The sequence below is a fragment of the Carassius auratus genome, unplaced genomic scaffold (genome assembly GCF_003368295.1).
Source record: "Carassius auratus strain Wakin unplaced genomic scaffold, ASM336829v1 scaf_tig00216407, whole genome shotgun sequence".
Classification (NCBI taxonomy): domain Eukaryota; kingdom Metazoa; phylum Chordata; class Actinopteri; order Cypriniformes; family Cyprinidae; genus Carassius; species Carassius auratus.
In genome coordinates this window covers 90746-103969 of record NW_020528554.1, presented here as the reverse complement: position 1 = coordinate 103969, position 13224 = coordinate 90746, and the positions used below count along the sequence as shown (strand labels likewise).

Here is a 13224-nt window from a genome sequence, read left to right as displayed (position 1 = left end):
GCTTTAATTATAGATTTGGCTTCTTACAAACATGCAGCTTTTCACTTCACAAGCAACTAATTGATGGACTGGAGTCATGGATTATTTGTGGATTACTGTGATCTTTCAGCTGTTTTCATTCTGACGGCACCCATGCACAGTAGAGGCTCTATTAGTGAGCAAGTGATGTAATGCTACATTTCTCCAAATCTGTTCGAATGAAGAAACAAACTCATCTACAATTTGAATGACCTGGGTGTGAGTAGTGGGTTTCAGCAGATTTTTTATATTCGAATGAAGTATTCCTTTAATTATTTATTGGAGAAACAAAATCACAAACCAATTATCATGTTTAATAGGCTTTTTGTCTATCTTTTGCTTCAAGAACCAACCTCACACTATAGCTCTGGGCAATTCTGAAGCAAGAGAAAATACAGATGTGCCTTCTTTACAACAAAAAATAAAACCTTGTTCTTTGCTCCAGGTAAGATCATACAGCTGTGCTACTCGCTTTACTTCTACTCCACACAGCTCACATCCTCTAGTCTGGAACACCACAAACACTGAAGGTGTGAATGACAGTAAACTATTCTTGCCTAACTGTTGAATACATTCCACAATACACCATGAATAAACAACAACGATAAAAAGTATTTATTATTATACACAGAAAAATGTAATAATAATTGCTCACACCAGAGCTAGTATTGACCTTGTTTTGAACTCAGTGAACTAAAAGGCTTTCTTTTCCATGTTTCAAGTATGAAAGTAACATGATATTTTATGCAATACCATTAGTAAACACTAGATGTCAAACACGGTCAAAGATAAAAGACACGTTATTTACGGAAGTATCGCGAGTTTCTCTCAGACGTGAACTTCCTGGAACAGTTGTTTGGATAATGGCGGACCGTCAAATGTAGCAAACCGCTGTCCTAACTCATCATTAAAGCCGGGAAACATACACTAAAAGGAGGATAGCGGATACAATAAACTTTTAGGTAGGTAGTAGCCAATTATATTCTGACCTGAACGCTTAACGAAAGACAACTGGGTCACAGAAATGCAAAAAAGTTTGTTAGCGAGCTTTTAGGGTTTAGCCGGTTAGCAGCAGCTGTTAGCATTAACTTTCGCCAGAAGATTTAAACACATAGTCCACAAATTTCGTTTAAATATAGTGAAATTGTCTAAGGTACGACATTATTGGTTCAAGCTAGACCTCTAGTCGGTTGTTTGGTTGGTTTTGTTCTCTGTTGGATTTCTATTTGTGTATTAGTTGTATTTCTGTGGTTTACACTTATTTTACATCAGCTGTATTTATTTTTATGCGAGTGTTATAGTTATGTCTTTTGAATGTCTTATGTGTTTTGTTTTTGTTTGCTTGCTAGAGTATTGTAATTCTAATTCTGCATTAATACATGAGTATCTAATGCTAATGTTGCTCTTTAACTAAATTGTGTTTTATGATTTAATTTCCATTTATATTAACTTATGTTTTATGCCTATTTCCATAACTCTAGAAAAGTAGAGTGTAACTTATATATATTAACGCGGCCAGACTCTATTTTAGAGTCCTTTAGAAGCGTCCGCTTGAGATTTTATCTTTAACATGATTACGTCATATGATCTCTCAGCTGATGCTGCTGATCTGTCATATTTCCTTTTACTTGTAATTCAGAGTGATGCTTGTGAGTAGTTGTTGGAGGGCTTATCAGTTGCTGTGTTTATTCCAGTATCTAATATTAGCACAGAATTTAAGACGAGTGCTGGTGTCAGGTTGATTTGCATAATGAAGTATTAAACTAACAGTTTATAAATCAAGACTTTGAACTTTCACTCTTTAATCACCTTTTTCATTGGGTCTCGGTGCAGGTAGAGGTGACAGAATCGCCAGCTGTCCGATGTGTCCAGCAATCAGGAAGACAAGGTGGACTGATGTCTCTCTGAATAAAGCTGCTGGAAAGTGAGTCCTGGGACATTATACATTACGCATGAATGTGTAACATTTACATCTTGCTTGTTAGTCATATTATTCAGTATTGTTTTAATGAGAGCAGTCATTATTAACTGGAACTGTAATCTCATAACTGTACAGTGCTTTGTATACTAGATTAGATTAAGTTTCAGTTCCCAAAATGTGATATGAAATTTAAAACGATGAGTTACTGGAGAGAGCGAGAGAGAGAGAGAGTGTGTGTGTGTATGAAGATGGTTGGTGTTTTATGGGTAAATCAAAGGATATTTTGTGCTTTTCTTGGCAGTTGCTTTGCCATTTCAAACTTTGAAACGTATAAAGCTTTGATTCTTTTGCTGTGTTTATTTTGTTTGTTTTTAACCAGTGTTAAAATAGTTCAAATAGAATTGGATCAGATTGTCGTTATGTCAGTAACTTCAGTCTAAAACACTTTGTTTATGTACTATTGTTCTGTTTGTACTTCTACTGTTTTATTAACAGGTGAGTGTCACAGGTAGCCTCATTATTTCTAATCAAAGTCCCTGGCAACCTCTCACACACAGATCGTGTCTTTATTATTGGAAAATTAGTTTAACTGAATAGACTGTCATTGATAATCTTTGTCACTTTTAAGGTTTTTTTGTTATGAGCAAAACATTTTTTCAATAAAATAATTTTTATTTTATTTTTTTTGCTGGATTCTGTGTTATTAGTTGGTATTCTTCTTCCCTCAATGTTGTGCCAAACCCGTTTAGCAGGCTTTCTTCCTTGGAACACAAAAGTAGAAGTGAGGCAGAATGAGTCTGTTACTTTTCTTTTTTTATATATGTATATATGGAAAAAAGAAACACTAAAATTGAAATTCTCACTAAGGCTGTGTGTAATTTTACACTTAACATCTCTTTTTGTGCTGTACAAAAGAAAGTTTGGGTCAACATGAGGGAGAGTAAATGAAGACAGCGTTGAGTCTTTTCGAAACTAAAAGTATTATTTTCTTATTGGTAGCTAAAAGCATCACATTGGCCAAGAATATATAAAGACTTTTTTGCTTAAATCCTGACTCGTTCTTACAAATTTTAGAATAAGGAAAAGTATAAGACTTGGACTTGGTTGTATACATTGGTTGTTGATTGGACTTTGGAGATGTGGCCACTCAAAAGACTAAATGATTAGAGAAGTCTGTTGTTTTTTTTACTGAACATCCAGTTATGTTTTGATTGAACACTACAAAGTAAAAAAAAAAAACATTTAAATGAATAGATGAATTGTTCATAAGGACAATTATTTGCATTTAGATTGATAAGGTGAATTTCATGGTTTTCCTCATTCCAGACACGTTTGGTATCTCTGTTACCTCATTCACTGCTTTTAGAAAAGCAGCAGAACATGTTTATATGATTCTTCACCTCTGCTTTCCAGCATAGGTCTGAAATCAATGAAGTATGCACGCAAGCCTCTAAGATATGTCTTATGCATGCATTATTATTAAGTAATTTCAGTATAATTTAAGTTTCTGAGCTGGGAGTGATTTCATTGTCCCTTTGGAATACTTTGTGCATTTTTCACAGAGTTTTTTTAATGTATAATAGACCGTTGAATCTTTTCACTCTGGGGACTTAAAAAGACAGGATGTGATAACTTAGAATAAGATTTGTGATTTGTGAATTGAGTGACGTGAAGCTCAGAGACTGAGATGTCATATGTTTGGCCTCCAGCCAATCAAACAAATTGTACACTATTGCTAATAACCCACACTTTGATGGAACTCCTGAATTCTGTATGCTTCAATTAATCTATCTTTGTAACTATCAGTTAAATTTACAGTTTGGCCAAATTTATGTTCTACTTTTGTGTCATGTGCTTTAGTTCCTCTTAGGATCATAATCTAAGCGTTAAGCCATTGCCAGAGAAAACAATGTTTGACAGCAGATGTTGACAAGATGATTGCTTCTCTTACATTGTTTGCATGTTTTTCCCCTCTCCTCTCAGGTTGGCATAGCGATGTGTAGTCGCTTGCGAAGTGAGGCGGGGCCACCAGTTTCTGTCTCTTCCGAGGCTGCTCTTGTTGGGCAAGACAACAGGAGAGGTTTGTCCAGCTGTCACCCTATACTTCGAATTATCATGAGCATGTTTGCTTGATTACTTATGTTAATGTTTATCTCTCAGCAGAGATATCTCATGCCTGGAATTGTCTAAATCAGACCAAAGCTGCCGTGAGTATTTCTTAACATGCGTTTCAAGTTCTGGTTATGATGCCGCAACAGATACCTGTTACATACAGATGTTGTCATTTGTGATTTAAATAGTTCGAAAGAAGTCCAATTATAAGAGATCAGAAAGTAAGATTCAGAGGTATACTCTGTAGGTTTAGTATTTGTAGCATTATCCTCATGAGTGCAGAGATCTGTTGACTCAATGGCTAATTGTGGTTTTGTCTCAGTTGCGACACATTGAGAATCGTCTGGAGGCAGCGCCAGGCACTGGAGTGCTTCTGGACTCAGTGCTAGACACAAAGAAAGCATCTGTGAGTGGCGGACGGAAAATAAGCCGCAGAGGTGAGACAGACACATCCTCTGTAACATACAAAGGCAATCCATTAGAGACTATTGTACATCCCTAAAGCAGGTGTTTTTAATGTCACATTATATAGTATTGTACCAGGTCGCTATGAAACACACACTGGAATGTTTTAAATTGAATATCTTTTTTTAACTTGTCAAAGCAGGGTTTTTTATGTTAATTTAATAGCAGCTTTGTGAGTTTTGAGTGATTCATAAAAAAACAAAAACAAACTGATATTTGCATCGTTTGGGAATTGGACTACACTCGTCACACAAGTTTGTTTTTTTGAGCGCAGCCAGTGAAGGTGACGCAACAAAGTTTACAGTAATGTTCCTCATTTTTCTACAGGTATTCAATGTAAGGATTCAGTTAGTGTTTGTGTGTGTGTTCTTACTGTATATATTTTACTGATCTTTGTAAAGCTGCTTTGACACAACCAATATTGTATAAAGCGCTATACAAATAAAGGTGACTTGACTTTATTTGAGATAAATTGAGATTATATTTATAAATTTGAGATATATAGCTATATATAGCTTTTCAAAAGTGTGTTTATTGCACCAAAAATATAGAAAACAACATTAATATTCTGAAATATTATTGTAACAGTTAATTTAAGATATTGGATTTCTGTTTTAATATACTTCAAAATATAATTTATTCCAATGATCAAAGCTACATTTTTACCATCATTACTCCAGTCTTCAGTGTCGCTTGAACATTGAGATCATTCTAATATGCTGATTTATTACCAGTGTTGGAAACAGATGTGATGCTTGATGTTTCTTGTAACCTGTGATACTTTTTTCAGGATTTTTACCTGAATAAAAAATGAAAAAGAACAGCATTTATTTAAAATAGGAATCTTTTCTATCAATATGAGTCTTTACAATTACTTTTTAATCAAATTGACGCATCCTTGCTGAATAAAAGTAGAGAAAAGACTTTAAAAAAAAAAAAAAAGAAAAAAAACCTTTTGAAAGACTGTTTGTGTGTGTATACATATATATATAAGAATGGTACAACATTCTTCAGAGTTCTGGCACTTCCTTTGTTAACATGTCTTCTATGTATTTACTACAGATGGGCATCATGTGGAGGAAAGTGGGACTAAGTCTAGAACACGGAGTCGACACAGTCCCGACAAAAGTTCCCGCAGTCCCTTGAGGAATAGCACTCTGGACAGTAACGCCAGGAAGCCCAGTGCAGTGGAGTTCAGAGAACCACTTGTTTCATACAGGTAAAAGCTGCAAAAAATTAATGGGTTAAAGCTGAAGTGTGTATTTGCAACCTTATATGATTGCAACAATTGCAACTATAATGATTGTTGTTTCTTGGAAATCCTTCAATGCTCCTCACATTAAACTGGCCTTTTATTTATAAACTGACGCTGTTTTTCTTATTCATTATAGGGAAGAATCACCGCTGCCAGTGTCCCAGACCCACTCTGAACCAGAACCCCATTCGTTACAGACAGAGTTGGGTGTCCCTCAGCCTAACTTTGCTCTAAGCGAGCTGGTCTATCAGCGTGACACCCGAGACATGCAGACTGCAGACCTGGACAGCTCACGCTCCTCAGCTGTAGACAGCACATCTGTACGCTACCTCAATGACCCGTCTGCTCTCAATGCTCTTGACCAACCTGACCAAGCCCCACAAGGGTCAGAGGTCAACCCCAGAACACACTTACAGGCTCAGACATCCCAGACTTCCATGACATCCATCACCAGTTCAGTCACAGCTTCACAACGACTGGAGAACCTGCGACGTCGACAACCTGATGAAAAGCTGGAAAAGCTGAAAGACAGGATCCGGAGACAGAGAGAACATTTGGAGGGGACAGAAGAAAGAAACAAGCTGCTGGATTACTTGGAGCAACCTGTGGGTATTGGGGCAGCAGCACATACTACCACAGTACCTACTGCTAAAGTTCGGAAAGTCGCCCAAGCCCCTCCAGCACCCATTTACAAAGGTAAGTTGACTACAGAGAGGAAAAAGTGGCTCCACTGTGTTGGGATAGTAACCGAAAGGTAGCAGGTTGAAACCCGAAAGGGCTTTCACCACTAAGCTTGAGCCTTAACCTTATGTTGCTCCTGGAGTACTGTCCCAGTAATAGGAGTACTTGAAAATACTTAGGATAAAAAAATAAATGTTTTATGAGGTTGTCGAATGAGAGGAAGCTCACATCTGTGTTTTCTAGGCTTCAACACCTGTGAGACTAAGATTCGCACAAATGATGGGCAAGCGTGGGCAGAGGAGGACTTCCAGAATTTACGCAGGGAAATATACAGAGACCTGACAAAACAGCTTACAGGTATACATAGTTTTCCAGAGTGTTTTAATACAATATTTAATCTAATTAAAGAATAATAAATTGTTATATCTTTGTGTGAACATCCCAATAAATACAGCAATACAACAACAGTGTAGCCACAGTATTTAATCTGTGCTATAAGAAACAACACTTTCACACTACATGAGTGGTTTAGTTAAGGTACTCACAAAAATGTCACAGTATGTCGATAATACACAGCTTATTGGTTCTCAGTCTTAAAATCACTGATGCTATGAACATGTTTTGCATTTTGGTCATCATCTTAATTGCAGTGTAGTGACTTGAGTATTTATTTATAAGAAATTAAAATGTTTATCCATTCATGTGACAGAGCTGTATTTTTACTGCCCATTGTAAGCCCTGTGAGTCAGGAATCTTACAGGAATTAGGACAACGGCACTGTTTTAGCTGCCTCTCGAAGCAGATGAAACGACTTACAGAATTTGTGTGTTTCAGCTGGATTGCAATATGGTCAAAAAGCATGCTTAATCTAAACCGCTCTTGGACGATTACTTACATGCTCCTAATTGGCTCAGAGTTTCCAGGCATACTGCCACAGCTGTAGTTACAAGTTTTCATGTCAGACTGTACTTAGGAGTTTTCTAAAAGGTTATTTGTAAGGATTGCATCAGTTTGCTCAGCCATTCCTTAAAATAGCATTATGGAACAAGCTCATTTATAATATGCATAACAGTGCAGCTTAATTCCCTGTTGGCCTGCTATAGATTTGAGTTGCTTTCATTAAAGAGGCCATATGGTACACATTTGTAGCTGTCCATTTGAGTTATTTTAGAATTATATAAATTTTTATCCTTTTTCCATTCTCTTGTCTGTTCCAATTTTTGAATTTACTTAAACAGATTAAAATGGGTAGTTTTGAAAGAATTTACGAGAATGGATCAATCACCCATCTTAATGCACTCATACTAACTAGATGTAAAATAAGTCTAATGATAGTCTTTAGGACACTTAAGAGCAGTTAAAAGTGTATTATAATATTATACTATTTAATTTTACAATGTTAATATTCATTGAATCATTGAAGTTTTACCTGTTTTACTGGTATAAGGGACAGTTTGAGTACTGAATAATTATTGATGTGTAAATGCGGGCAGTAGAGTAGTATTATGGGCATGGTTGAGAGTATAGTTTAATGAACAGAAGGATTATTTTAGTGTTATTTAAATAATAATATAGTTTTTATTTATATTTCAAATTAGCGTGTATTTTTATTCTTAGTTTTACATTTTTATTTTTATTTTATGAGCTTTTGTAATTTTAATTTTATTTAAATATTACTATTTGCTAAATTTATTTTTATTTCATTTTTGTTTTCATTTATTTCCTATTAGTGATTTTAGTGCTTCAACTTAAACGTTTCTCAGTTAGTTGCCAATGTAACATTTTACATTTTTCATAACATTTACATAACATTTTACATTGTTTATATTTTATTTTATTTCAGTTTTATTGCAATTAAAATGTTTTTAATAGTTTCAGTTAATGATAATAGCCCTGATCAACTGTGCCAACCAACTTAATCTTCTCTTTCTGTTATTCACAGCACGGAGCAGAAAACCAAAGCAGAGGCCTGCAGAGCGAGACAGGGTGAAAGAGAAGAAACCATCCAAGCCGGTTAGGAAAGTACACAGATCTTCGTCTGCGCCGGACTCAAATACTAAACCAGGTCTGAGTCTTTTTCACACTCTGCGTGTCTCTTAAGCAAACAACTGTAGCTTATTTAAACAAATGATATTGAAATTCAACATCTGAATGCACATATAACAGTGCTTAATTGTAGTTTTGCATATGAAGATCACGATCTGAACTATAAAAATGCACAAATGCTCTACTGAAAACAAACACACACACACACACATGCAGGCAGCCCTGTGTGGGCCTCTCTTGACCTGCCAGCATTACTGTGCCCTGTTCTCTGCGGGGCGTTCTTTGAAACGTGTGTGTTAAAGTCTGTCTGCAAGCACAAGCTAAGTCTCTTATCCCAAAAGAAATTTCTAGAATGTGTATCATGCAGATTAACAGGATAACTAGCTTTGGCAACAGTGACGCAGGAATGCTTGATTCATCCCAGCTCAAACCGCTGTGGCCTTGCTGACAGCTGGAGAGGTGTCAGTCTAGTCACGACAGGATCGAAAAGTGAAATTGGACTCCTCCTTCCACCCCTCTACTAGTTTTACTCTACTATCCTGTGCATCACTAACTTCAGAAATAGCTTGCTGACGTCTGTAGTACTCCTCACAGTATATCTGTTATTACTTATCATGGTGTATCTCAATCAAAACATACCCTTTGTTTGTATGTGAGTGCAAATGCTACTAGCTGCACTAATTAGATTTGATTTAATACATTCCAAAATGTTTTGGAGTGCAATGCAAAAAAAAAGTTATGTACAGACTGAATTCTCAACACTGCTGCAGACATTGGTGTGAACTTCAGTTTTCACTTTTAGGGCACCTACTTTTAGGCCAGAGCAACATTTTTAGGTGAATCTTGCTGAGCAAGTGATCCATTAAAAATACTAATATTTTTCATAAGAGGTTATTGGATAATCTGGTTTATTGGTACAGTCATTTGAAATAATGATGGGCAATATGGCAAAAATATCATATTATAAAATTGAAAAGAATGGCAGACATTTAGGCCAAAGTGGGTGAAGATTAAAATCTTTGTCATTATTTTATCTTTGTTATTAAAAAATAAGAACAAAGAAGATATTACAAATACACATAATGTACAAATAAAACAAACAGTTGTTTATTTTTCAGGTACAGTAGGTGTATTTAGCAATAGCATTCAAGAAATTGAATGAACAAGTAAAATTAAAATAACACTGTATACACTTAACTGTTTAAATTATACATTGATTCTTTCTAAAGCAATTGTAAAGTTGAAGTTATTCAGTCAAGAGCAGGGAGTTATTTTTCTGTTTTGTTGTTGTATTAAAATTTAAAGGGATAGTTCACCCAAAAATGAAAGTTGTGTCATCATTTACTCACTCTCAAGTTGTTTTAAACCTCAATGAGTTTCTTTCTTCTAACATAAAAGTTACTTTGAGGAATGTGGTTACCCCTTGACATACTGTGATGGTATGTGCACCAAGACACATTATAATTATAATGTATTTTTACAGTAAACACAAAACCATGTAAACACAAAACTTTTGATAAGCAGTGATATATTTCATAATTTTCCAAGTGTATGATATAGCTTTCTTTCTTCAGGTCCACCATATGTATTAATAAATAAATAAAAAATCAGTTTGAATAAGCAATAACTTTGCCATAGTATCCTTTCAAAAGTTAAAGTTGCCACATTTATTGCATGCTTTGCATGTGCAACCCGCCCCGAGAAAAATGTTCAGGCTCAGGAATTTTGATCTTAATAACAATTTTATTTTCCATAATAACATTCACAGTAAGACCAGAATCATGTATTAAATGCAGTCAATTTTGAATTCCTGCCATCATAAATGTAAGCAGGTGGGGTTTCTCTGGAGAAATATATTTTTTACCAGGAGGCTTGGTTTAATTAAACATCTGTGTGAATGTGATTCCATGCAGCTATTCTCTCTTTATAATTATTTAATTTTGTCATACTTTCCTCTATGCCTTAATCACACTTGTTTAAAAAAAAAAAAAGTACAAATGAATTGTGGGCCAACTGTAGTCTCAAGGATCCTTTCTCCATAGCGATCACCACATCATCGTGGCGAGATGGCCAGAAGCTGGTGAAGATGATGCTGGGTCCACCGCCACGGTTAAACAGAGAGCCTCGGGCGAAGTCCTCAGAGACACAGATGAGAACAGGTGAGAGGAAGAGATACTGTATCTGCCAGGCTCCGCCCCCATCACGTGCCGACCGTTTAGAACTTAGCCAAGCCACAAAGAAAAATTAAACATCCATGTTCATTTAGCCTTAAATTTCACAAGCTATTTGGTTTTCGGCCTCTCATATTTTGAATGCCCAACAAAATTATGTCCTTGAGGTGTTTTGCATTTTTTTATTTTAATTTAAAATGTACATTTTAAATTAGTTTAATGCCACCTGATATTAAATACTGCATTTGCTGCAAAGTGCTAGTGTTCCAGAAGCTAGTAGCCCAAGTGTCAGGTCTATTAATAAATAAAAATTCAGACAGCCTCCCTGCATTGGTAAACTTTGCTGCCCAGTGACTGTAATGAATAGGGTTTGACTGGGTGTTTCTTACTCACTGCACAAGCCAACCTGATTCCTTCCACAGTCCTGCTGCCCTCCACACACGCAGGGCTGGAGCCAGACTTTATACCGACACTCCAATACTTCTTTATTGGGCTGCAGAGCTGGAAATGCTCAATGCTGTATTGATTTAAACATTATATGCAAGTTAATGTTGAAGAGGATGTTTTTCCAGTTCATACATATAAATACAAGGCCTGCAGTGTATATGTGACCCTGGAACACAAATCTTAAATCGCTGGGGTATATTTGTAGCAATAGCCAAAAATACATTGTATGGGTCAAAATTGATTTTTCTTTTATGCCAAAAATCATTAGTATATTAAGTAAAGATCATGTTCCATGAAGATATTTTGTAAATTTCCTACTGTAAATATATTAAAATGTAATATGTATTGCTAAGAACTTCATTTGGACAAATTTGAAGGCAATTTTTTTTTTTTTGCACCTTCAGATTTTCAAATAGTTGCATCTCTGCCATATATTGTCAGATCCTAATATATCATACATCAATGGAAAGCCTATTTATTCAGCCTTCAGATGATGTAGATCATCAAAATGTAAATCTCAAAATTGACCCTTATGACTGGTTTTGTGGTCCAGGGTCACTTATGTATGTATATGTGTTTGTGTATATATATATATATATATATATATATATATATATATATATATATATATATATATATATATATATATATATATATATATATATATATATATATTTATTTATTTATTGTGGGAACATTTTTGGATTATTAAAATATTTGCAAAACAAAGTGTCCAAAAATATTTAAAAAAATGATTCTCCTGTTTGCCTCTCTGTGTCTCTTCCTGCAGGATCTGGCCCCCGTTCCAGCTCTGATCCTCGTCTGGAGCGTAGCCGACATTCAAGGACCACCAGTGCAGAAAGACCTCACAATCGCATTCTTCCAGAAGAGCCAGCTGGACCTTCCAGATCATCAGGCAGTGATAGAAGAAAATCTCCCAGCAAAGACTTTCTCTCAGCTGACATCCGTGGCATCCTAGATGATCTGCAGTTGGAGGAGGACAGCAGCAGGAGGCCAGAAGCGCCCCGCTCGAAAGTCCATGCCTCAACCAGAGTTTCTCGTAGTGCCAGCCCTGCCAAGACTACCAAGAGAGCAGATCCTCCTGAGCATCCTGTGGCAAAGAAACGGCACTATGATGCTGAAGCAGTGCGCCTGTATATTACTCAAAAACAAGAAGAAAGGAAAAAACAGCAAGCAGAGGAGAGGAGGGCTCAGAGGGAGAAGGAAGAGAATAAGAATAAACGCCTGCAGGAACTTTACAGGAGACAACGAGCAGGGGCCACCAATGGTCCAGTTGCACCTGAAGGTCCAATAAAGAAGCGGCTCCAGGAAACATACACCAAACTACTGCTGGAACAGACTCAGCTCAGAGAAGAAATCAATGGTGGTGCCATAACTAACATTATCCAGCAGGTAAATCTTTATTGTGCAGAATTTTTGCAGTTAAACATCTTGTTGAACTTATTATTTAAAATATTACAACTATTATATTTTATTGTATTGTTTGTATACAGTAGGCAGTTGTAAGGTACACTACCTTTCAAAAGATTTTCATCAGTAAGTTTTTTTTTCAACTTCAGAAATAAATGTATTATAATAGAATGACGTCTGAAGGATCATGTCACACTGAAAACTGTTAAACTGAAAACTCAGTTTTGCCATCAAAATAATTAATTCCATATTAAATTGTATTAAAATTGTAAACCGTTAACTTAAATTGTGATGACATTTCACAATATTACCATTTTAACTGTATTTTGTAACAAATAAATGCAGCCTTGGTAATATATAACTGCATTATATAATAAATAGCAATATATTATATACAAACTACTGGACACCCTGGTGTCTAGACAAAATCCATAATTATCGACCACTATTTTTGTTGTTACACTGCAGCCAAGACCAGTATATCAGCCATCTGGAGAGTCTGATAAAGAAAACAAAAGACATGATCGACCTCAAAGTGCTACCTCCAGCAGTGACCTGTCCCTTACAGAGCAATGTCAGCCTCCTTTCTCCAGGTAAAACACACACACAATCCCATTTCATTACATCATCTATGTCATAAGTGGAATGTTTGGTTTTTCCAACTAGGAAAAAAAAAC

The 13224-nt window shown here is 35.8% G+C and overlaps 1 protein-coding gene across 7 annotated transcripts in view; it reads left to right on the top strand.

Moving 5' to 3' along the window:
• The first annotated feature begins 871 nt into the window (after nt 1-871).
• Nucleotides 872-13224, top strand: part of LOC113098057 (centrosome-associated protein 350-like) — a 32757-nt gene continuing 20404 nt past the window's right edge. For 6 of the 7 annotated variants that reach the window (XM_026263035.1, XM_026263034.1, XM_026263037.1 and 3 more), the window contains exons 1-12: nt 872-980; nt 1852-1942; nt 3923-4019; nt 4100-4146; nt 4374-4488; nt 5579-5735; nt 5908-6467; nt 6696-6809; nt 8395-8517; nt 10541-10657; nt 11907-12529; nt 13016-13140. In XM_026263035.1, coding sequence (XP_026118820.1) covers nt 3935-4019; nt 4100-4146; nt 4374-4488; nt 5579-5735; nt 5908-6467; nt 6696-6809; nt 8395-8517; nt 10541-10657; nt 11907-12529; nt 13016-13140 — 2066 coding nt within the window. In that variant the 5' untranslated portion in view covers nt 872-980; nt 1852-1942; nt 3923-3934. The remainder of the gene's footprint in view (nt 981-1851; nt 1943-3922; nt 4020-4099; nt 4147-4373; nt 4489-5578; nt 5736-5907; nt 6468-6695; nt 6810-8394; nt 8518-10540; nt 10658-11906; nt 12530-13015; nt 13141-13224) is intronic. The other variant, XM_026263033.1, reaches the window with a different exon arrangement.